Source organism: Podarcis vaucheri, assembly GCF_965113315.1.
Source record: "Podarcis vaucheri genome assembly, chromosome: 14".
NCBI classification, from domain to species: Eukaryota; Metazoa; Chordata; class Lepidosauria; order Squamata; family Lacertidae; genus Podarcis; species Podarcis vaucheri.
In genome coordinates, this window is record NC_138752.1 from 42,672,883 (window position 1) to 42,698,667 (window position 25,785).

The window sequence follows — 25,785 nt, forward strand, 5'->3', positions numbered from 1 at the left end:
ATGGTAAACAACTCTCTTGAGATTTGAGAATGCTAATGGAGGCTGGGATACTCTCTTGAATATTGCCAGTATACATGTTGATTAAATATTCAAAAATGCATTTGAGATATCCCTATGTAGTCAAAGCTTCAGACAGACAGACAGACAGACACACACACACAGAGAGAGAGAGAAACCTCCTGTTTTCAATGGTATTGATCCATCCCGTCTTTTAGAGACTTCCCAAAGGCAATGGTCAGAAGCAGAGCCCCTCCCTCCAATCCTTTCTTCAAGGTTAAGGATGTAAGAAGGCACTGTTTTTCATTCCGTCCTGCGTACTTCACTGTTTTCATTCCGCTGCAGTTTCATCATCCACCAAATACTGTTATCTGTCTCATTGTCTGCTGTGGCAAAATAATGTAACTTGCATGATTTACATAGTTAATTATATAGAACAGTGCCTTTTTTCTAAAAAAAAAAAATGTTTAGGGGTACTCTCATTTTGACTCAAGAAAATCACAATTTTATGGTTGAAATAAAGGAAAATAAATACAGTAAATGGACAAAAATACAAAGATTCACAAAATGTTTAGGGGATATGTGTACCCCTGCGTACTCACCAGAAAAAAAGCACTGATATAGAGTATGTAAATCACATTTTCATTACATTTCCCCACCACATTTATTTCACTGCAAAGGAAATACAATGCAAATGGGTGCAGGAGGGGAAGAAATGTAGTCAGTTTGTGGACTCAAAGCTACAACAAGAGCAAATGCAAACTGCATTCACTAGACTAATCTAGTGGGCATGCGATAGACAAGCAAACATCGGCAATTTCCACTCCCATTTCTGTTTTTGTCAGAATCCTGCAACATCCCTATGCAAGATATCACGGAAATGGCTTCTTGAAAATGATGTTAAGTGGAGTAACGCCCTGGCTATTGGGATGGATTAAACCGAGCTTTCCTTTGTGGAGGACTTTTCAGCCATGTTTCCAGTAAAAAGGAGCTTCGTGGAGATCTGGACATTAATTAATATGGTGTTTCTGCAGGCAATAGCAAACCTTTGTTGAATTCTCCCTACTCTCTGTATAGTAATCCTTATCCATGGACAGTAACCCTGACCTTGCCAGTGGCAGCCAATGGAATGGAGCAGGGCAGAGGTCAGTTTTCCCAGGACCAACTAGTAGCTGAGAGCATTTGCTTTGGGGTCCTGGGCACAATCTCTGGCATCTCCAGATAGGAGCTTTCCCTGCCTGAAAACCTGGAGAAGCCTCTGCCAGTCAGTATAGACAACAGATGGACCAATGACCTGACTCAGTTTTAAGACCACTTCCCATCTTGTGGTCAGTTGCTCATTCATTCTTTCTTTGTGAATCTGCCGGTGCACTTGGCTCATCAAGGGAAATTTTGCTGTATGCCCCTGCTGCTGTCTGAAGGGTGCTGGGTGGAGGAGACCAGATAAAGGGTTTTCTCAGTTACTCTGTCTAGGTTGTGGAATGCCCTCCCCAGAGAGGCCTGCCCAGCCTCTCAGCGGCTTGCCTTTCACTGAACAGCAAAGATGTGGCTTTGCTTACCAACCACTTGGGCTGGGGCAAATGAAGTCCAGTACCTTTCCTGCAAATTTTGTATTCTCAGATTTTAGTTGTGTTCTGCTGTTGTTGTTTGCAAATTTGGCTGTGTGTTTTTCTTTTTCCGATTAGTTTTAATACTGAAGGGTGTTGCTGCAGGCCACATCGAGGGTATCTGGATGGAAAGATAGGGTAACAAAGCTTCTGTCAAAAAATAAATGTCATGGAGGGCTTTAACTCGCTAGCAAGGCAGTTTCTGATGACATGTCGATCTACATATATCATTGTGTCCAGCTATGCTCTTTGTGGAACTATTTTATTGGGTTCATTATCATCACCCAAATGCCCACTTGTTAAGCCAAAGGCAAGTATTGAGAGCTATATAGTTGCTGTTGCTGGACAGAATGATCTCTGTCCACTTTTAAATGACGCAGAGTCTCTTTTCCACCCTAATAGCTGTGCAACACCCATTCAGCCAGACGTGGCTGAATTCTAAGGATTGTGTCCAAATGATTAATTCCACCCCCACCAGAAACACAGGGAGCTACCTTATACTGAGTCACACCACTGGTCCATAGGGATGGGCACATACTTGTTTAACCCTGCACGGATAGCTCAGTTGGTAAGAGGGTGGTGCTGATAATGCCCAGGTTGCAGGTTTGAAACCTGTAGGATGGCTGCAGATTCCTGCACTGCAGGGAGTTGGAATAAATGTTCCTAAGGGTCCCTTCCAACTGTTCTATGACTTCACCAGCATTTTAGTGTAAATTTCTCCTGATATACTTGCTTTGTGTGTGATTTTCTTTGTATGTTATTGTCACTGTTACATGCATGTTCACAATTTATCCCATTACAGTGGTACCTCTACTTACGTTCACCTCCGGTTACGTATCCTTCGGAATACGTGCGCAGCAAACCCGGAAGTATTTTTCCGGGTTTTGTTGCACGCCCATGCACAGAAGTGCTCTACGTGCTACACGCATGCACAGAAGCGGCATGTCCGAATACACACACACCTTGGGATCCAACCAGAGCTCTGGAATGGATTCCGTGTGCAACCGGGGGTACCAATATATATGCATTCTTGTACACATCCCTTGGCTGTGGAACTGCACGGGAAAATCCAGAGACGCGTGTATTGTAAAAGGTGGGCTGCCTTTTGGCTTGCGTATTGTTTGTGCCAACTTTGCCTTGAAATGTGATTGGAATCAATTTTCTCCTCTGCCCTTGCTGGTGTGTCCAGCTCAACATTGTGCATCCAGAGTTTCAGAAAGGAGGCACTCCTACTGGGAGGTCCCAGGTTATGGCACCTGGGACCTTCTGCATGCAAAGTACATGCTCTGCCACTGAGCTATGACTCTTCCCCGAAGGACAACATATTCAGAAATGTCTCCTTTTCATTCTTGCTCAGGCACCGCTGCCTTAACCTACTGTAGCTGCTGCCCCAGCCACCAACCTTAACATCCTTTGAAAGGCTTTAGTTATGATGCCTGTCTATGGTTCCTGCTCCATCCCCTCTGCTCAGTCTGCGTGCATTGCTGTCTGCTGAATATTTTCACAGGGTAGCAGGTGGTGGTGGGAGTAACCCGACCATAATACAATATTATTGGCTTAAAACAATTTTCTCCAGAAAGGCATTTGGGGATGGGTTACTCAAGCTAGGGCTGTTCTGCTCTGCCTCCACCTTTCAAATCCTACCCACCCAACTCCCCGTCTCTCTCTCTCTCTCTCTTTAAAATCTTATCTCCTCTTCCTTCTTTCCTTTATTTGCATTCAATCCTGCTGACTTGGTAGGAGGCGGCAATTCTGCAACGTCTCTGCTCTGAACATGGTAGCTGCTAAGGTCAATTCCAAATATGAAGAGCTGATGAATAAGCCATTATCGAGCTGCTTTATATGTTGACTCAGTGGACATTTCCTGGCTTCCGAGAGAAAGCAAAAGAGAATGGCGAGCTTTGTCGAGTGGAGGAATCTTTAAAATGCAACATTTCTCTCCCCCCCTCACCCCAGTCTCTTCTCCCCCTTTTGTAACTTTTATGGCTTTGTCCGCTGGCATGTCTGAAGGAGGAAAACAGAGCCTGCTTGGCCCTGCGCCACACTGCTTGGCACAGAAAGATCTGGTGTCAGGGTGCATGTTAATTCTGCTGTTTTCCCACAGACACTGGTGGTTATTTTTTTTCATGGGCAAAGTGTCCTTCAGGTGATTCTTTCTGGGTTGACACCTGAATGCTACTTTCAGAACTGATGCACTTAAATATGGTGACAGATCCCCTCTTTCATAGTTGTGGATCTATCTCTCACTTGGGGTTCTCTCGTTCTCTCGCCATGGTAGCATTGCAAGTAGGGCTGCAAGACTGAATTCATTTGATCTGTAGATTAATCAGTGTGGTTGAGAGAATTAAAGAAACACCTGTTTCTTTCTGGAGTGTGTGTGCGTGGTAATGAGAAAGAAAATATTAAAAGTTGGCTTTTCCCTCTGAATAGCAAGCGTTTGTTGTTTTTTATTAAACACAAAGTTCCTTGGGATCACTTTTTCACCCTCAGGACTGGGATGTTCCCTGATAGCTTGAAATAGGTGGGCATAACTAACTTAGATCAATTAATTCTAATAGGTCTACTCTGAGTAGAACTTAGTTAGATACAACCCTATGGCAACTGGTGACATGCTCTGTATGTCGATGGTGAGTAGTTTACAAGAGCAATGATAATAATGTGTTGGTTTTAAAATAATAATAATAATAATCCTGAATAGGGTAACTGTGCACCTAAAGGACCAGGTGCACAGCCTGGGAGTCATTTTGGACTCACAGCTCTCCATGGAAGCGCAGGTCAATTCTGTTTCCAGGGCAGCTGTCTACCAGCTCCATCTGGTATGCAGGCTAAGACCCTGCCTGCCTGTGCACTGTCTCGCCAGGGTAGTACATGCCCTGGTTGTTGTTGATATAGCAGAGTCCATTTGCACAACGGAATGATGAATAGTACGTGCCACATGCTTTAAGTTGCTTTATTTACAGTTCATTGTAGAGAAATTACAATCATGCATCTTGCCTCTGCGGGAGCAGAGAAGCAACCGTCCTTCTCCTCGGACTAACGAACACCGAGAGAACAGTGAAAAACAGGAAACCAGTGTACGTCACATCCAGCTTCCCATTCCCGTGTGAAAACCCAACAGTACTCTGACTGTGGAATGTAAACATTGTCTCGTGACAAGCACTTCGCTGCACAGTGAAGAGAGCTGAAACTAACATCCTCCCCCTTTCTGTGAACATCACTGGGCAGCGTGTTCGTACAATATCAGTACAAACCCAACTTCTGTACATAGGTACAGTGTTGATCCCTTGATACAATCTTGGACAATACATCAGCAAGAATTTCATTACCTGGCATATAGGACACCGTTACGAGTCCCTTCTGAATATGTTCCCTAGCATGTTGCACCTTCAACTGCAAGTGCTTCGTGCTTTGCTTACAACCTTCCGAATTCAGCAAAGCCAAACATGCTTTGTTGTCCTGGTAAACCTGGATTGGACATTTGACAGGAATTTTCATGTCTTTGCACAATTGTAATAACCATTCACAATCCTTAAGTGAATAAGACAGTGCATTCAGTTCAGCTTCACAAGTACTTAAGCTAATTGTTGTTTGCTTCTTGCATGACCAATCAAATAGACCCTGATTGTACATGTAGCAAACTCCAGACGTACTTTTCCTGTCTGTAGTGTCACTTCCAAAACTTGCATCTGCAAAAATTTCAAGACCACCAGACTTCTGATTGTTAAATCTCAGTCTGTAATGCATAGTGCCTTTCAAATAGCGTGCTATGCGTTTTAAAGCTTTCCAATCCTTAACAGTAGGATTGTTGACTTGTCTGCTTAGCAAATTACAGCTAACAGCAATGTCAGGTCTTGAACATCTGGCAATGAAGTTTAGCTTGCCTAGCACACTTCTGTACAGTGTAGTGTCAGAAAATGCTTCTTCAGTGTCTTCTACCTGATAACCTGTTGTCATCGGTGTGTCTACAGGGTTAGCATCCATCAGGTTCAGTTTGCTTAACACATCAGCAATTTTCCGTGACTGGTGTACTAGAATGTTACCATCTTGATCTCTCTCTATTTCCAGAGATAGGTAGTTGTTTACCTCACCAAGATCTTTCATGTCAAAATGCTCTTTCAGTTGAGCTAGGGCGTTATTGTACATTGTGACATCTTTCCAAAAGAATAAAATATCATCAACATAAAACAAACAATACAGCTTCTTTTGCCCCTCCTCTTTGACAAATACACATGGATCAGCTTTCCCTTGCTGAAAACCTAGAGAAAACAATGCTTCAGTGAGTTTTGTGTGCCAACACCGTGCACTTTGTTTGAGACCATAAAGGGACCTTTTCAGAGCACAAACAAATCCCTGTTTTACCTGTACGCCATCTGGTGGAAGCATATAAAGTGATTCACCTAGAGATCCGTACAAAAACGCTGTATTTACATCGTGGTGACTAATGTGTAGATTCTCCTCTGCAGCTAGCTTGAGCATAAGCCTAATGCTCTCATACCTCACCGTGGGTGAGTAGGTCTCGTGATAGTCTTCACCTGGTACCTGTGCAAAACCTCTGGCTACCAATCTGGCTTTGTGTCTGACTATCTTGCCATTTTGATCAGTCTTCGCTTTGAAGACCCATTTGCTTCCAAGCAGTTTCATTCCTGGAACTACTGGAACTAGCTCCCAAGTTTTGTTCCTTTCTAAGGAATCAAGCTCAGCCTTCATTGCATTTAACCATGGCTCAGCTTCCTTAGAATCCAAATCCTGGATTTCTTGGAAACTTGAAGGTTCAAATACCTTCTTGGAGCTTTTAACAGCTGCTACTGCTGTCTTAGCATATTCATCAGCAAATCTCTTTGGAGGTCTGCCTTTTGTGGCTCTTTGTGACCTGCGAATCAGCCTTTGGTCTTCAACACTTTCCTCTTCCTTCTTAGGAGAAAATTGACCTATTGTGAACAATGGTTCCTCCAATTCCTGATCAGAGCTTTCAGAGGGTCGCATAGAGGCTTTCGCACTCTTGAAATCCTCTGACTTATCTGATTCAGTTTCAGACTCAGAATCAGAACCTTCATCAGTGGGTGTGGGTTGTTGTTGCTTATCCTCAGTCTCATCACTGTCATCAGGATAACATTGGAAAATTCCCACATTCTCCCCCCACTTGGCATTGTACTCAACACTTCTTGTGAGCCTAATTGTCTTAGAGTCAGTCATCATTATTCTGTAAGAACCTTTCTGATAACCTAGAAAGATACCATGCAATCCACGTTTGCCTAACTTGGAGCTTTGTGGTGAATGAATCCACATATCAGAACCAAATATTTTCATGTGTTTGATGTATGGTTTCTTGCCAAACATCTTCTCATAGGGGGTACAACCAATCGCTGAAGATAACCTGCGATTGTAACTGTAAACAAAACATGAGAGAGCTTCGGCCCAATAACTCTCTGGAAGATTTGCATCATGCAGCAAGGTTTTTAACCCTTGAAGCAATGTTTGATTTGCCCTTTCGCAAAGCCCATTCTGCCATGGCGAGCGAGGACTGGACAAATCGTGTTGAATTCCTTTCTCAGTCAGAAAAGCTTCAAACTGCTGAGAAGTGAATTCTCCCCCGCGATCTGTGAAAAGAATTTTTATCTTCTTACCATGCACATTTTCCAACCAAGCACAGAATTCCTTGAACCTTGGAAAAGCCTCTGATTTCTGCTTGAGATTGTACACGTAAATATACCTGGAAAATGCATCAATGAGAACCATGAAGAACCTATTGCCACTTAAAGAGGGCGATAGTGGACCAACTAAATCAGCATGAACAATCTGGTATGGTTCTGTAGCTTGCCTACTAGACACCTTACCTTTCGCAGCCATTTTCACCTTGTTTGCTGCGCATGCTTTGCACTTCATGTGGTACCTGCAGGGTTTAATAGTCATACCTTCAACCAAGGTAGGCATTTTAGATACTGCCTCAAAATGCAAATGACCAAATTTTCGGTGAAAATCGTGAATACATCCTGCATGCAAACTTTTGTTAGAACCTGCAATGCAACAAGTCTCATTCTGCACAACATCATCATAATACAAAACAAACAAACGATCAACACATTCAGCATGCAATACATAATCGTCTTTCTTTGTGATGGTGCATTTCTTGTTCTTGAAGGAAACGTCAATGTTCCGTTCATTCAGCTGCATCACACTGAGAAGATTGTGTGTGGCATCTGGAACATAAAGTACATCCTGTATCGATAAGTCCAAACTGTGAAGAACAACAGTTCCGTAGCCTTGACTGGGAATCGTGTGGTCATCCGCCTGGTGAATCGCACCTTCCTGCGGTGTAAAAGACACGAACAGTCTCTTGTCGTTGCACATGTGGTGGGTAGCTGCTGAATCAACAACGAAGAAAGATCTAGACGTCTTCTGGACCTTTGCAACCTTTGGAGTGAAGCGTGAGACCATTGCCTTGTGCTGCGTTGTCCTGGACACTGGACCTTTGCCTTTGCTTTGGCCTTTTCCACGTGATGAGCTTCCGCTGCGCTGCTCTGTCTTGGCCCTGGGATATCTGCATTCCCTCTTCATATGGCCTAGACGTCCACACGAGTAGCATTTCACTGCCTTCAAAGCTTTGGCGCCCTCTGGTGGTTCCACTGCACTCTGGGATGACGTCTGTGAAGACTCCCCCTTTCCCATGCAGCTAGCACCCCGGCGATCTGCTTCATTCTGGATCACGGCAGTAACATAGGCTACTGTGAGCTGAGCAGTTGGTTGAACAGCAATCTGAGTGGCAACGGACTCCCAACTTGGTCCCAAAGAATGTAGTATCATGAAGGAATACACAGCCTCTGGAAAGTTGAGTCCTCTCTGTTGCAACTCATGTCTTAGATTCTGCATCTCCATCAGGTGTTTACGCACATCTCCACCTTCAGCAAGAGCCATATCATGCAGCTTGGCATAATAGTACATTGAGGAACCAGCTTCTGTCCTCAAGTGAGCTTTGTCTTAAAGAGTTCCAAATTTCTCTGGCTGTGGTCTTTCCACGCAACAAACAGAGCTCTTCTGGGGATACTATCAATGTAAGCGTTCCCCTTGCTTTGGAATCCTTAGCATTCCATTCAGCTGTAACTGGAGCTGGGGGGTTGTCTGTAATAACATTAAACAGACCTTCTTTCCGCAGAACTGCCTCTGCATATAGCACCCACTCCGTGTAGTTATTCTTATTGAGCTTAGGAATCCCAAAAGCATCAACCAGCTTTGCGTTATCCATCATTTCTGCTGCTTAAAACGAGCTGCGTCACAGTCCTGCAGCTTTAGCCAAAAGCACTTTTAAAAGTACTTTCGTTTTCCCAGCCATCCAAGCCTGTGAGCTTGTGCCTTTTGGAGCCTTTGCCTGTTACGCGGCAAAACGGCTTTAAAAGTTCAAAGTCCAGCCATAAAGCATAAACAAGGAGCTGGCAGGCTGCTCCGGGAGCATGAGCACATACCTTCATCAATCAAACTTGACGCGCAGAGCAGATAACGCCGATCCGTTCCTCTGTTCCTCTGCCGGCATTCCGACTCGACTGCTGGAGTCTGCATTCCTCAGTTTGATTTACGTCTTTCTGGGCCCGGAACCAAAATGTTGATATAGCAGAGTCCATTTGCACAACGGAATGATGAATAGTACGTGCCACATGCTTTAAGTTGCTTTATTTACAGTTCATTGTAGAGAAATTACAATCATGCATCTTGCCTCTGCGGGAGCAGAGAAGCAACCGTCCTTCTCCTCGGACTAACGAACACCGAGAGAACAGTGAAAAACAGGAAACCAGTGTACGTCACATCCAGCTTCCCATTCCCGTGTGAAAACCCAACAGTACTCTGACTGTGGAATGTAAACATTGTCTCGTGACAAGCACTTCGCTGCACAGTGAAGAGAGCTGAAACTAACAGTTGTCTCCCGCTTGGACTACTGCAATGCTCTCTATGTGGGGCTACCTTTGAAGGTGACTCGGAAACTACAACTAATCTAGAAAGCGGCTGCCAAAGTGGTGACTGGGAGCAGCTGCTGGGACCATATAACACCGGTCTTAAAAGACCTACATTGGCTCCCGGTACATTTCTGAGCAATATGATGATGATGATGACGATAATAACCACTATGTTTTAGAGTAGGGGTGGGGGACCTTGGGTCTAAGCACCAAGCCTCTCTCTCTCTGGCCCTCAAAACCACACCCCTCACTTGCCCTGCTTCACAATCCAAATGCTTTTGCATGGCTGGAATGTGTCCTTGAACTCAGATACAGTGGTACCTTGGGTTACAGACGCTTCAGGTTACAGACTCCGCTAACCCAGAAATAGTACCTTGGGTTAAGAACTTTGTTTCAGGATGAGAACAGAAATTGCACGGCGGCAGCGGGAGGCCCCATTAGCTAAAGTGGTGCCTCAGGTTAAGAACAGTTTCAGCTTAAGAACGGACGTCCGGAATGAATTAAGTTCTTAATCCAAGGTACCACTGTAATGCCTCTTGCTTTCCTGGGCATTACAGTGGCCAGTGAGAGAGAGAGAGAGAGAGAGAGAGAGAGAGAGAAAGAGAGACTGAATGTGTTACAAGCCAGCCCACTGTACAAAGGTGAAATCTGCATTTGCTGATCTGCCCACTTTTGCCTCTGGCCACGCCCACTTTCTTCCCTGGCCCTTCCCATCTCTGGCACGTGGCCCCTGGAAGATTGCCCACACAGCACTGTGGCCCTCAAGTGAAAAAGAGCTCCCTGCCCTGATATACACCTAGAAAGAAGCAGAAGCAGGAGGAGAAGAAGGTCAGCTTGATCTTTTCGGGCACACACAGAAATAGCCACAAGGCAGGGTAGAAAGAGGGAGATGGAGGGATCCTTCTCAGAAGGACAATCCCTCATGACTAGCGTGCAGTAAAAACAACTAAGCCCAGGAGGCATTTCCGAGGGACCCATGAAAGGGCAGGGTTAAAGCCCAGACGTGGCTCCACCCGCCTGCCCATTAATCACCAGGAAATTCCTCTTCCTTGATCTTTTCTCTATTCTTTCCAAATTAGACTCAGGGAGTGCTTTTTTTAGAATGCCTGAGTCATTGCAAAAGAGGGTGTATACCTTGACCGGTGGTGGACACAGCATCCGCGTGTGTTTTAATTGCAATCAAATGTTTGTGCCAAGAAAAGCTGACTTCAGTGATTAGCGTGCCTTGTGTGAAGAGGTTCCTGCAGGTAGAGGGAAGGGAGGCGAAGTGTTTGTCTACTTCCTCCCTTACCCTGGAAATGCCGGTGGTGGAATCTGGGACCTTCTGCATGCAAAGCAGGTGTTTTACTACTGAGCTCATTTTAAGCACCTTAAATAAACCACACACACACAACAGGGCTGCTGCCGATACCGCAAAGCAGAGCGGCGAGAAACTCCATGCACCCAACCATCTCAATTTGTCCAAAGACCTACATTTCAATCTATACATTTGCATTGACATGTGCAAATCTTTTAAGGACCAAGCAATGACCCCAGATAGAAGACCCCTAGATAGAAGTTAACAACAACAACAATTATTATTATTATTATTATTATTATTATTATTATTATTATTACTACTACTACTACTACTATTATTATTATTTATATGCCGCCCATCCAACTGGGTCGCTGCAACCACTCTGGGCGGCTCCCAACAAAATATTAAAAACACAGTAAAACATAAACCAACAACAACAACAACAACAATGTATTATTTATACCCTGCCCATCTGGTTGGGTTTCCCCAACCACTCTGGGCGGCTCCCAACAAAATATTAAAAACACAATAAAAGATCAAACATTTAAAACTTCCCTGAACAGGGCTGCTTTCAGGTGTCTTCAAAAAGTCAAATAGTTGTTTATCTATTTGACATCTGAAGGGAGGGTGTTCCACAGGGTGGGTGCCACTACCGAGAAGACCCTCTGCCTGGTTCCCTGTAACCTTACTTCTCGCAGGGAGGGAACCTCCAGAAGGCCCTCAGAGCTGGACCTCAGTGTCCAGGCTGGGCAATGGAGGTGGAGACGCTCCTTCAAGTATACAGGGCCACGGCTGTTTAGGGCTTTAAATGTCAGCACCAACGCTTTGAATTGTGCTCGGAAATGTAGCCAGTGTAGATCTTTTAGGACTGGTGTTATAAAATAATTGTGTTCTAAAAATTCTAACACTTGCCACTGCAATGCTGCTTATGACATGGGTTCAGTCTTTCGGGTTCAGTCCTGTTAGATATGTTTCTCTGTCCTTTCTGTAAGTTTCCCCCGGGCACTGACAGGATTTGGAGAGCCTTGGCACTCCTCTTCCAGTAGCCCATCATTCACAAAGCAGCATGTGGCTGTTTGGCACGAAATAATTTACAATTTTGTTAAGAAGTCACCAGCCCTTCCTGTTGCTTGGAAGCTGGTGTCTCCACAGATTGAGAAATGCTTGTTTCATCACATTAATGTCGAATTAATCTTCACGGACCAAGAAAAGAGCGAGTCAGTTGGTGGACATCACTCCAAGAGAGTGTTTGCTTTTGAAATGCAAATGTGAGGCCTGTCCAGGCAACCCTGATTCAGAAGGGGGTAATCATTATAACAGGCAAGAAGCCGGAGTAGGCATGCAAGGAAAGGCTGGTGAAATTGAACCGAAATTGCTTGAAATTACGCCGGTGTAGGGTTTAAATTAAAAACAGCTGCTCTGCCTTAAAACTGTTTTTTGGGGTTTTAAAAACATCACCTTGAGGTTGGGTTGAATCTCAGTCCATCTGCTGGAGTTATTAGTCTGTCTGCATTTCCAAACTTGTAATTCCAGCAGTTGCGGCTTCAGTAACCACCTTAATTCAAACTAATAATGACCATGAGCCACAGTGTCAGTCAGTCAATTTCTGGTAAATTATCAAACACATGACCAAAGAGGATGAAAAAAAATATACTTCTGTGCCGTAAATGTATTTTGCACTCGCGGGGTTTTGTCCAACTACAGCAGCAGGAGCCAAGAAGAGTTTCCATTGACTTCGCCGTGACTTGGATTGTGTTTTCGTTTGGCTCATGCTAAGTAGTAGCTGAGTTTGTTTTGTGTGAGTTTTCCCTTTTTCTTTTTGGTATACTATTCCACATTTTACACTAGTAAAATGTTCAGTAGTTTCTTTGCTAAGCCAAAATTCAGCAGCGGTGTTGTAATGGAGAAAGTAGCTGGAGCTGTTATAACCTGGTTCGTTCGGACTGGGCAGGTGGGCCATGTTAGCGACAGCTGTAGGGAGCTTCCCAACAGCACTCAAAGGAGTGGCAGTAGTTTATAGCATTTCATTAAACGAGCAGTTCCTTAAAAGAAAAAACACCAGTTTGCCTCAATGGGAAAATAAGTTGTAGGAATGTGCATCAGTTGTCTCCGCCTAAGAGAAAAAGCATGCAATGGCTCTGTTCAAAACCAGGTAACATTTATTGGAAAAACAGCGCACGCTCATCAATCGATATAATTCATGCTTCTGATTTATTATTGAAACCGTAATTTAAAACATTATAGAATCCTAGCATTGTAGAGTTGGAAGGGACCTTGAGTGCCATCTAGACCAACCCTCTACAATGCAGAGACCTCAACTAGATCATGGATGGCAGATGGCCATCCAACCTCTGCTTAAAAACCTCCAAGGAAAGAGACTCCACCACCTTCCGAGGGAGTCTGTCCCACTGTCAAACAGCTCTCGCTGTCAGAAAGTTCTTCCTAATGTTTAGTCCGAATCTCATTTCTTGCAACCTGAATCCATTGGTTTGGGTTCTCCCCTCTGAAGCAGGAGAAAACAAGGTTGCTCCACCATCCATGTGATAGCCCTTTAGATATTTGAAGATGGATTATCATATCTCCCCTTGGTCTCCTCTTTTCCAGGCTAGACATCCCCAACTCCTTCAACCCTTCCTCATCAGGCTTGGTTTCCAGACCCTTGACCATCTTGGTCTCCTTCCTCTGCACACGTTTCAGCTTGCCAAGATCCTTTTTAAATTGTGGTGCCCAGAATTGGACACATCATTGGCTATCAGATGCTGTCTCAGTTTCTCTCTCTTTCTTTATATAATAACTGGGTTCCCCCCTCCTTAAACTTTTTAAAACTTTAAGAAACCCAACCACACAGGTATTAAATCAAATATGTAAATGAAATATCACAGGTATGAAAATAAATTGGAAACTACGGGTGCACCCCGGAAGGGCAGCTGGAGGTTGTTGGATGCTGTAGACCTCCGTCTGTAGGATAGGAGACAGAGGATGGACAGAGGGAGAGGCCCAAGGCCAGAGACCTCCCTGATGCAACATCAAGAAAGCACCACCATTTCTGACCCCCTACAGGGTTCTAAGGCAATAAGGCCAGAAAGCAGGTGTTCCACTGGTGGACCTAGAACACACCTCTGAAAAAGAAGGACATAAGATGAGCCTGATGGATCAGGCCCATGGGTCACTGAGAACAGCACCCTGTTTTCACAGGGGCCAGTCAGACGCCTGTGGAGAAACCCACAAGCAGGATAACAGTACAACAGCACTCTCCCCAGTAACTGGTATTCAGAAGTATGGTGCCCCAGAAAGTGGAGATAGTGGACAGCCTTCTCCTCCATGAATCCAATCCTCTTCTAAAGCCATCCAAGTTGATGGGCATCACTGCCTCCTGTGAGATTGAGCGCCATGGTTTTAATTATGCACTTTGTGGAAAAGTACCGGCTTTTGTCTGTCCTGAATCTTAGTGTTCAGCTCCGTTGAATGTCCATAAATTCTAATGCAGGCATAGGCAAACTCGGCCCTCCAGATGTTTTGGGACTACAACTCCCATCATCCCTAGCTAACAAGGACCAGTGGTCAAGGGTGATAGGAATTGTAGTCCCAGAACATCTGGAGGGCTGAGTTTGCCTATGCCTGTCTAATGTTAGGAGAGAGGGAGAAAAACTTTTGCGTATTTTTACAAACTTCTATCGTGCCACCTCTTTCCTCAAACTAAAAAGTCCCATTGCTGCAACCTTTCCTGCTAGGAAGTCACTCCGCCCCCTTGCTAACTTTTGTTGCCCTTTGCTGAAACCTTTCCAACTCTGCAATATCCTTTTTGAGGTTAGGCAACCACGTCTGGAACAGAGGGAGGAACAATGACAGTCCTGGGGTCATTCCCCCTCACACTGGAAAGCAGAGAAGCACCTCAGAAGACTGTCATCATGATCAGGTGGTTTTGTGGCAAGCAGGACTTCGTGACTGTGCAGGATTTTGTAAGCCTGAACTGTGTCCTGAGCTGCAGACCAGAAGTGTCTTAACTGGACTGCAAACTCCCTGGTTATGCTGGATGCCCACCTAGAAACAAGATGGCAAGCCTTTTTATCAGGACTTGGGCCAAAATGTGCAACCAGGAAAAGCAAAGGAAATGGGTTTCTCGGCACCTTTCCATCTGCAGTAAAGTATCAGCTTCTAACTCCTATGAATCAGGCTTTGCAACCAGGTCTTCCCAGCATTTGGTGCATGTTCCATCATTTCAAAATGAAGCATCATTCAGTGATTTGGTGGGTTTTGTTTCATAGGAGGGGGGGAAAACCCCCTCATAACTTCAGAAGGGATGCAAGTTCATGGGCTGTTAATTTTCATTCATTTTTAATCTCCTAAATTATGACGCCATAAATAAGCTGTAAATTTTTGCGCAGCAAGTCACCGGGGCATCTGAAAGCCATTAGGAAATAACTGCGCTTTGCTGCAAACTGAGATGGTTTGCCATAAAGGAGTGTTTGGGGTGGTTGGCAGGGGGCAGGGGGAGGCGGACAGGTGCATGGGGCAGAGAGGGAGGGGAAGCAAGGATACTGGATGGGTGGCAAAGGCAGCCTGTTTTTAGGTCAGTGACTCCTGTTGTTTTTGCAATGCGATGCTCATATTTACTTGGAGGGGAGGAGAAAAGGCTCAATGATATCAGTTACTGGGAAGAGAGAGACCCTCCAGTGCTTTTTCAAAATTCCTGAGATCACCAAAGATTTATCATTTCAGTCCCCAAACATTTATTAGCCTGGAGGGCCAGCCTCTCTGCTCACGAGGTCAAACGCCCTTCTCAAACCTGAAGGTGAGACGTGAAGTGTTGGGAGCTCATAGGACCTAAAGATAAAGCTGCAAAACTTTACGACTGACACAGTAAGTCTCAAGTGAGCAACGCAGGGAGGCCACGAGCCCTTGTGCATGTGACCAGTGTTTTCAATTCCAATACTGTAAAATTACCACTCAGGGGTCTATGAGATCCATATGCAAAGAAGGCATCAATTTTCGTTCTGCCCTGTATCCATCACATGCAGCGTTGTTTCCATTCTGCTGCAGTTCATCTTCTGCCCATAACTAAGCTATTCATCTTGGTGTCTGCTCTGGTGAAAATATGTATTTATGAATTAATTGTGTAAATCACATAATTGCATTGTCATGCTGTTCCACCCCAGTGGGAAACAGAAGGCAAATGTGCTGGGCTAGAGGAGGCAAAATCAAGTACGTATGGTTTGTAGACTGAAAGCAACATTGGTGTTGTTGACATCCGTCTGTCTCGGGAGAAAATAGAGGAGTGTGCCTGGGTGGGTGGGTGTGAAATCAAACCATGAGATAGTTATAGCACCTGCTGTGGCTGTAGAGACCAAAATGGGAGAGACATGTTTTGTTGCAGCCAAGGCAAATTAAGCAACAACAGTAGTCTCAGCCTGAATCCTTGGTCTGGAAGCTTTATTCGTTAGGATAAGTGTAGTTGGCCAGTCTGTGAAGGCAAATTCAAAGTCTGTGGGGCTACAAGTTACGGGCACACATTTATCTGTGAGGTTGTTAAATTTCAAGTATGTAAAAATAGAATAAAGGTAAAGGTACCCCTGCCCGAACGGGCCAGTCTTGACAGACTCTGGGGTTTGTGCGCCCATCTTACATCTATAGGCCGGGGGCCAGCGCTGTCCGGAGACAATTCTGGGTCACGTGGCCAGCGTGACAAGCTGCTTCTGGCGAGCCAGCGCAGCACACGGAACGCCGTTTACCTTCCCGCTGGTAAGCGGTACCTATTTATCTACTTGCACCCTGGGGTGCTTTCGAACTGCTAGGTTGGCAGGCGCTGGGACCGAGCAGCGGGAGCGCACCCCGCCGCGGGGATTCGAGCCGCCGACCTTTCGATCGGCAAGCCCTAGGCGCTGAGGCTTTTACCCACAGCACCACCCGCGTCCCCAAAAAATAGAAAAGGAAGAAAGGTAATAACCATTGTGGTCTTGTTAGGCAGAAAAATGCCTGAGTAATGCCCATTAAGAATAAATCAGTGTTTATTTGTATCTCCCTAGGAGCCATTGTTCACTATAAATGAATATCCTGTTGTTTCCATGGTTTCATTAGAAATCTATGTAATATATTAGAGTTGATTGAACAGTGTTAAGGTGCACTGATGTGCATTGAGTGAATCTTTCATGAACTAAATGGCCCCCACTGATTTAGAAACAACCATTGAAGGACTGACAACCCTGGTACAACCCACAGGACCTTGTTTTCCTTTCTGTGTCCATATTCGTCCTCATCAAAGGGTTGTGAACCATTTAGGGTAGTCAGAAGAAGTTTTGGGGAAGCAGCGTGGGTCTGGAAACATCAATATTTGTGCATCACCGAGTGACAACGGCTTACCGTTAGTGGGTTATGTTATCAGTGTTTCTACAACTGGTCTTCACATCCTTAGCGGACGGAATAATGAGGATTCATTGAGATGGAAGATCCTACAGGGTTTATCCCAAGTGTAAAATGGCATGGCTGTTGGTGATTAATTATGAGCATCCTGTCCTTTGCGCCCTGGAAAAGACCATATTTCCAGGAGGGTCGCCCCTAGCAGTGCTCCAGGAAGCATTTGTGGAGCGCAGGGCTTTGCAGCAAGAGGTGAAATGATATAATCTGATCTCACATCTGCTTCCTGTTGTCTGGGTATCACAAGCCTTCTTTGGTCTGCAATAGGCCCATTCTTGCTGGGCAGAGGCAGAAAATGTGACTGTTGAAAAAACAAGAATGGGGGGGGGGGGTGGAATGTGTCTGGAATAGGCATTGCTCTCTGCTGCCAAACTGAGATATTTTGCTCCTTCTACATCTTCTTTTTTTAATATTGTGGAGGCTGGCCAGTTCTGCCCTCCTGCAGCATATTAAGAGTCGCAGTATTCCTTGGATTCAGAAGGCAACTGGGTGGCAGAAGAGATTGCTCCAGAAAACTCTCCGCTATTGGGCTCTGATATGTGGAGGGAGAGCGAGGGGCTGTGGGGACACACTGCAAGCATCAGGTTTGAGACCAGACAGGGTGGTTTATTCTCTTTTTCCTTACAGAATGCAGGAGTGCAAATCTCTCCCTCCCTGCCTGCCTCCCTCCTTTCCTCTGCAATAAATCTTAGAAACTGAGACATGAAGGAGCTTTCTTTCCCAGATAGCACAGACAAAATTATTTGGCTGAGTAATGAGCGTTTGGCCACAATAAGGGAGTTTTATTTTTTTCATAGCAACATGTGAAACCTTGTGCCAGTTCGGGCCACTTGGTCCATCTAAGCCTAGTATTGTCCACTCTGACTGGCAACAACCCTTCTGGGTTTCCAGCCGAGAACTTGCTCATTCAAAGCAGTGGCTGTGGTGGCTGAATGAGTGAGTGGAGGACACTATAGCTGCACCTCCCCCCCCAAGGAATCCTGGGAACTGTAGTTTTTTTAAAAGGGTGCTGTGAATTGTTGTTCCATTAAGGAGGATTCCCAGGATTTGTGAAGTGGAGAGAGGAGAATGTGCTTCACCTGTATGGTGTGTATGCAGACATAGGAAAAGATTTGGCAGGATGCAAGGCAGCACCTGAGTGATTAAGGCTCTCCTGCACAATGGCCATGACCTCTGGGAGATTATTCCTACACGGCCACTGAGAGCAGCAGGTATTAATCGGGCAGTAGTTCGGCACGTCTTCCAAAATGTGCAGACCTGCATGGTGCTCTCTAGCCCTTTCACTTGGCCGCCATAATCTTCCAAACACGAGACTCATCAGACAACGAGACTCCTCTGGGCGAAGGCAAGACTTCAGAGGTTTCTTCCCTGCTCCATCTTTTTTTTAAAAAAAAGCCAAATGAAAATTTAAGCAAACAAAAAACAGCCATAGGTTTCTTGTGACTAGTATGTAGGGATAGATGCGTTTTGTGTCGATTCCACATGTCGGTTCCGTTCTGTCACTGAGGAAAACCTGGCAAGTTTTGCTAATGCTGAAGTTGACATACAAGAGGAATGCAGTCAGTGTATAATAAGGCAATACATTTACAGAAAGATGGGCAATATCTATTCAGTTCTGGAATGATAAATGATGACATTCCATCTTATAACTTACATCGATTTAATATTTTATTTTATAAGTGGGTTTTTTTCTTGGTACACCCCCCCTTTTATTATATTTCTTCCATTTACCGTATTAATTACTGGTTGTTGAAATGCTAGAGTGAAAATTTACAATCGAACCTTTTTTAAAAGAAAAAAAGAGAAAAACCTTCATTCTGTCTCTATGTTTGTATCAAATCTGCATTTAGTGACACACAATCATGTAAGTGTGTGTTTTACAACACTCAAGTATGCAATACTCTGCCCCCTCCCACTAATTTTTTATTATGCAGGAAAGAGCACGAAATGGAAAACAGTAGCAGTAAACAACCACAATACAGTGGATGCTCGGGTTGCGAACGTGATCCGTGTGGGGTGCACGTTCGCAACCCACAGAGGTGCGTCTGCGCACATGCAGGTTGCAAACCAGTGCTTCTGTGCATGTGCAAAGCGCAATTTAGTGCTTCTGCACATGCGCGACCACCAAAACTCGGAAGTAACCCGTTCTGGTAATTCCGGGTTTCGGTGGTCCATAACCCAAAAAAATGCAACCTGAAGCATCTGTAACCCAAGGTATGACTGTAGTAATAAGGAACAGCATAGGTACTCAGAGCATGACTGATCCCAAAGCAAGCACAAAGCACAGTGCTAAAACAGATAACTTAGGGCTGCAATAGCTTGAGCTAAGGGGATGATTGGGATGCCGGGGGAATGAGATGACTGCCTCTCTCTTCACAGACATATTTCAAGACTGCAAACCAAACTTTGCCCAAGTGATCAGACTTCTTTGAGTTGCTGAACAAGGTGTTCTGAAACATACACATTTCTAAGTGCTTTTTATCCTTAAATGCTCATCTTAAAATGCACTTTGATACTTTTTTAAAAAAACCAAGAACTGAACTGTGAAATTCAGAGAAGTGTGAAATGTGAAAGGAGTAATTTTCTGAGCAACCCTGTCTATAGAAATTCAGCCTAAGCTACCCCTGTTCCAAACTCTGTTCAGGAAGAATTTGGAGGAACTTGACTCACAACAGCCTTTGGATCGACTGAGTTCTACCAGGTTGCTAGGTCAGGTGACCGAGGTGAAAGGAGTTTGGACTGCTTTCAACTGGAGGGGCCGGTGATTAATCCTGGGACTTTCTACACGCAAATCACGATGGGCTATGGCCCCTCTCCCAAACTTGTGCATTCAAGCAAAGCAAACCTTTCTGCCTCTGTTTTTCAGGGCACAGCTTCCGTTCTCCAGCGCAGGTCTGACAACGAAGAGTATGTGGAGGTCGGACGGCTTGGACCATCAGATTATTTTGGTAAATTCCCAATTTTATTTCAGTTTGGGAAACAGTCAGAAAGACAAGCAAGTGTAGGTTTATTATGTCCTTGGGGTGGCTATGTGGGAGTGGCTGTGTTCTGTTGTGCAGGATGTGAGTCTCCCTTTGTGCTTCCACATGAGGCCATCGCCGAGAAGGTGTGAGAGTTTCTAGTGGCCAGTTGGCTAAAGTAGCCATCTGAAAATTACTCAAGATGGCCCACAGGATGATCCAATTGGCTTGGAATGTAATAACATATACGAAGTTGCCCATCTAGTCCAGCATCCTTTTCTCACAGCGGCCAACAAGAGGCTTTTCATAGGCCCACAAGCAGGGACTGTGTGCAACAGCCCTCTCCCCACTTGTCATTCTCAGCGATGAGTCTTCACAGGCATACTGCCTCCGACAGTGGAGGTAAAGAGGGATATGGCTTCCATTCCAACCTGTATTAGCCACAAGCAGTGCTGTTTCCATTCTGCTGCAGACCAGTTTCTGCCAAATACGTTAATTCACCCAGCTGTCTGCTCTACATAGCTTACATTAACTTTTCACATAACTTGCGTTCATTTCAATGTAAAGGAAACATGAGTGAAAAATAATTAACTGGGTATCATTTGCAGACTTTAAAACACACACAAACACGCAGACAATCCCACAGAGGAGAGAACAGAGGCTGTGATCAAAGCAACAGGTAACGTGCAAAATCTTCAGAAATGTGATGATGGTATTCCCCCCCTCTCTCTCTCTTCCAGGAGAGATAGCCCTCTTGCTCAACAGGCCCCGGGCTGCCACTGTGGTGGCTCGTGGGCCCCTGAAGTGTGTCAAGCTGGATCGCCCTCGCTTCGAACGAGTCCTTGGTCCTTGCTCAGAAATCCTCAAGAGGAACATCCAGAGATACAACAGTTTCATTTCCCTCACTGTTTAAGTCATTCCTGCTGGCTGCCTTTTATGTTAAAAACTTGTGCACTTAAATTTCGACCCATGCCGTTCCATAGCTTTTTGAAGAAAACAAGAGACGTGTGTATTTTACGTATATTTTTTAAACGATCATGTCAGGGGCACTAGATATCCAATCATCATCTTTGTTATTATGTTAGAAAAAAGGCAGTAGAGAGCTTGATGAAAGTGGCTTTCGTGAACCATTTGTAGGATTTTTAAAAATTTATTTTTTCACATCCTGAATTACATTCCTGGTTGCCCTGGTCATGACGCCTCTCGGAATGCAGATTTAAATACTGAAAACCACACATTTCAGCATTTATTTTACCTAAGTGTGCTGAACAGCTGGTCGTATCTATGTTTTGTCAAACTGTAAAACAAAACACCTAAACCCACAACTACTTAACTTGAATATTCACCTTCAGAATTCTTCTTAGGCGGATTAGATGTTTCCTAAGACCCTCCCCTCACAAAAAAATACAAAATCCCCTTTTAACATTTGTGAGAGTTGATTAGTGAATAGAGCCATAGTCCAACAAGGAGCAACAGGCACATAAGCTCATTGAAATCACCAGGCTTAAGCTACAGAGAGAGTTGAAGGATATTCAGAACAGAGACTAACACCAAAACAGGTCTCCCTTTTATGAATATCCTACCCTGAGTGTGCTCATCAGTGCGATAAGATTTGTTTTGCCTTCCTTTTTGGACATCCAACTCTGCCCTGAGAACGATGGCTCAAAATAGCAACATGGTGTAAGAAGTGGGTGGGACCTCAGCTTTGCTGCTCCACGTCAAAGCTTCTTCCTGCGTTAAGGATACCGTAGCTCCACACGGCTCAGGAATTTGGCACCAGTGGGGAGGGAGGCTGCTTTTGGCACAGTCACGTAGCAGGTGACTTGGGCATGGCAATGGGACACTGACGCTGCCAGAACTGAAATACCTTTGGGGGGCAGTTATATCTGTTACGCTGTTTCCTCTTCTGAATCCAGCATGTCATTGAGGAGGGAGTTGCCTTACACTGAGTTAGACTGTAGTTCTACCCAGCTACATACCTTATAGCCTCCTCTGACTGAAAGGTAGGTCTCCAACAGATCTCTTTCCCTCAACCCTGCGGCTCGAGACCCTCTTAATTGAAGATGCTGGGGACTGTATTTGATGCATGCTCTCCAGCGCTGAGTCATTGCTGCTCCTTCACCGTGGAGGAAGCATCAACGAATGGCAAGTTCTTTACATGAAGGAACGTGGTGCGTGGCAACTGATAGTGGAATAGGTGGAGTATGAATTTGGACAGTCTTTAAGGCAGAGATGGCCAACACAGCCCATAGAGTCAAACATGGAGCGATTTTGAGGGGGCAAAAATATACTGGGTTTGTGTGACCCCTGATTAGCACCTGTGATCCCTGATCATATTTTCCACCTTAAAAGCAAACAAACTGTAAAGCTTTGGTTTTGATTGGAGAAGTGAAAGACGGGTGGTTGTGGCAGTGGTGTTTAGCTGCATCCCCTTCAATGTTTTCTCAATTTAGCTCTCGCTGGCCCCCGCCCTGCCCAAGCATTTATTAGCCTTGCTGGGGCTAATGGTAATAATTAATAATGCCCTGCTCAGCGTGGAAGAGAATTTTGCCGCTCCCCCTGCTGTTTCCCCTGGACTTCTGATCAGGTGCCAAAAGAGTGGCAAGATTCATCTCACCCCCTTGGCAAGGCAAAGCAGAGGACTGGCTTACAAAGTAGTTCTTAAGACATCCACACACGGCGACAAGTTACTACTTGGCAGGTGGTCCATCTGCATGGACTCGAGAGGTGAAGAAAACGCCAAAGAAAAAATGAATCCAAATCCATAGCTTTTCAGAACGTGAAGTTTTGAAGCAATCGGTTTATATTTCCCGCACTCCCTAAATTCGCAAACCTTGGCAAAGGTCAGATCTCTTTGCTGTGGGAATTGCTTACTTGCACCCTGAATGAAAGTTTAGTCACCGTTTGCATAAATGTTTAGATGGACATTTACGGAAGCAGGGAATCCGCTACGTTCTGACAGTAATTCATTTCAGTGATATTCGTAAAATGTGAACTGATTTTAGACTGTAGTTTGTTAGGTTGTCCGCCCTTTTGAACTCACTAGATTTAACACTCTAATCACGTTGCCATACAATATTTCACTCCATTCATAGGCTGCAGGCACAGTTCTGCAGGATTCTGCAAGGCTGTGCGGAATGAATGGGGGCTGCCTATGAGACCTATGGCGCCCTTTCATCTTCCAGTGAGGCTTGTTTGAGGCAGATTCCAGCTGGACTGTGTCCTGTGCCATGAATGTTAGGATGGGATCCTGTCTCTGCAAGAAGAGTTTCAGTCTCGTGGGTTCCCTCCCCCTCCACACTTTGTTTGATCTTTGTAAACTGTTTATTATTCTTATTTATGACCTTGGTTACTGTTTTTGCATGCATTGAAAAATGTGGAAAATCAGATGCCATGTTAGATAATGTAATGGCACCATCTAAAAAAGATTTTTAAAATACAATATATGTAATACTTATCTAAGACTTACCTCCTTGTGAAATGTTTTGGTATTCTGTCCTGTGTGGATTTTTTTTTTTTAAAGAAAAAAGCGCTTTTCTAAAAAAGAGAGAGAGAAAAGAGTGAATGTTTGATCGTTCTTTCTGTTTTGCTTATTGCATTTCATTGACTGCTTTGGTAAAAATAAATAAATGTGCCTGGTGTAGTAATGCAGGAAACATTTGATCGCTGTCACATTGCGGAGAGTATCAGACTCACAGTGGAAAGGTTTATAGGTAGAAAAAGACTGGGTGCAATTCAACAAAAAATAGATGCACAAGTCCCATTGAAATATACGCACAGAACCTAGGACCCAGCTAGAGGTTGCATAAGTAGTGCTGCAGTGAATAATTGATAAAGTAGTTAAAATGAGGTGTTTTTTTTAAAAAAACACCGCAACCCCATTTTAATGGACAAAAAAAGCTGCTGCTGATTAACTTTTTCGAAAAACTATTATTATTTTTTTAAAAAATATTGCATTGAAGGATTTTAACCTACCAAGTACTAAAATCCAAACACATTTACAAAAAGCTAATAAAAAGCAATATATTTCAAAAAAGAATATTCTTTAAAATTCTTCCTTTTAAAAAAAACTATGGTTTTTAATGCAAGGACTTCTTGATGGCAAGCCCCATGCTTTTCTCCCATATGGAGGGAATTCCTCCTCCAAGAGATGCAGGCATAATCCATGCATGCACTGATTTTACCTGTAAGTAAAGGCAGTCTATTATGAAGCAAGAAGCAGGATTTCCCCCCTAGTAGGCATGTAATTATGAACCTAAGAAGCTGGATCCGGCCAATGGCACATCTCGCCCAGCATTCTTGTTCTCCCAGTGTCCACCCAGGCATCCCTCAAGCAAGACATGAGCACACAGTATCCTCCGTGCCTGTAACACCCAGAAACTGATATGCAGAAGTACCATATTTTCCCATGTATAATGTGCCCCCATGTATAAGACAACCCCTATTTTGGGGGCTGCAACCAATCACACATCCCCCCTATGCACTATCCGTGTATAAGACAACCCCTGTTTTTTATCATTATTTTACAGTAAAAAAAACACCTAGTCTTATACACGGGAAAGTACGGTATACTGCCTGGAACAGTAGTGAGAGAACATAGACATGGTGGCTAGAAGCTATTAGCAGGGTTACCCTCCATGTTTATGAGTCAGCAGAAGCATTTCCTTCTGTGTGGGAGATGGTCTAAAATCGATGAGAATAGTCAACCCATTTTGAAGTGCTTTTGAGCAGTGCTGCTGTCTAAAGTTAAGAGATGTGAGTAGGGTTTTTCTGTCCGTGAGAATTGACAAAGGATCTCACCATTGCTTCACTGTAAAGTGGGAGCTAGCAGCTTTTGTGCACAATTAATGAAGTATTATTAATTTCAAATGGGACCTGGGCACCCCTTATTCTTCTGGATTGCACCCAGTCTTTGCAAGAAACCTGTCATTCGGCCAAAACCGCATTGCAATTATTGTTGTAACTGTTCCAATGAGAAGCAGAAGCGTGGACCACTAGAGTGCATTTCAGTGGAAGCAAAACAAGCAATGTTGCATTTTCAGGATTACCGATTGGGATCACGGGACAGAATGATGTCATGAATAAAATTCTTGGAACTTAGAAGTGGTTTGTGAGCTTCTTTCAGTAAGGAAAGACCCTACGTGGCTTATACTAATAGAATGTATCATTGCATAGTTTACAGCAGAAGTGAACTCATCCCAATCCTTATACAGTGGTACCTTGGAAGTCAAACAGAATCCATTCCAGAAGTCCGTTCGACTTCCAAAACGTTCAGAAACCAAAGTGCAGCTTCCGATTAGCTGCAGGAAGCTCCTGCATCCAATCGGAAGCCACAGAAGTCACGTTGGACGTTCGGGTTCCAAAGAACGTTTGCAAACCGGGACACTCACTTCCGGGTTTGCGGTGTTCGGGAGCCAAAAACATTTGACTTGCAAGGCATTCAGGATCCAAGATATGACTGTGTAGCCAAAGCGATGATGTCAACCCACAAGGTTATTGGCAGGCTTAGCGGGAACACCAGTTCTGCAGAACTACAACAGATCTTTAGAGGAGGGGACCCAAATAAG

General features: G+C 44.4%; 1 protein-coding gene and 1 long non-coding RNA gene across 7 annotated transcripts in view; both read left to right on the forward strand.

Annotated features, from left to right (window-relative positions):
• Positions 1-25,321, forward strand: part of LOC309519154 — a 155,484-nt gene extending 130,163 nt beyond the window's left edge. Inside the window, exon 2 of the long non-coding RNA XR_014213694.1 lies at positions 22,222-25,321. This is a non-coding gene — a long non-coding RNA (uncharacterized lncRNA). The remainder of the gene's footprint in view (positions 1-22,221) is intronic.
• Positions 1-25,321, forward strand: part of PRKAR1B (protein kinase cAMP-dependent type I regulatory subunit beta) — a 121,003-nt gene extending 95,682 nt beyond the window's left edge. For all 6 annotated transcript variants that reach the window (XM_082199852.1, XM_082199853.1, XM_082199851.1 and 3 more), the window contains 2 exons: positions 20,125-20,206; positions 20,959-25,321. In XM_082199852.1, the coding sequence (XP_082055978.1) occupies positions 20,125-20,206; positions 20,959-21,131 (255 nt within the window). In that variant the 3' untranslated portion in view covers positions 21,132-25,321. The remainder of the gene's footprint in view (positions 1-20,124; positions 20,207-20,958) is intronic.
• Positions 25,322-25,785: the final 464 nt, after the last annotated feature.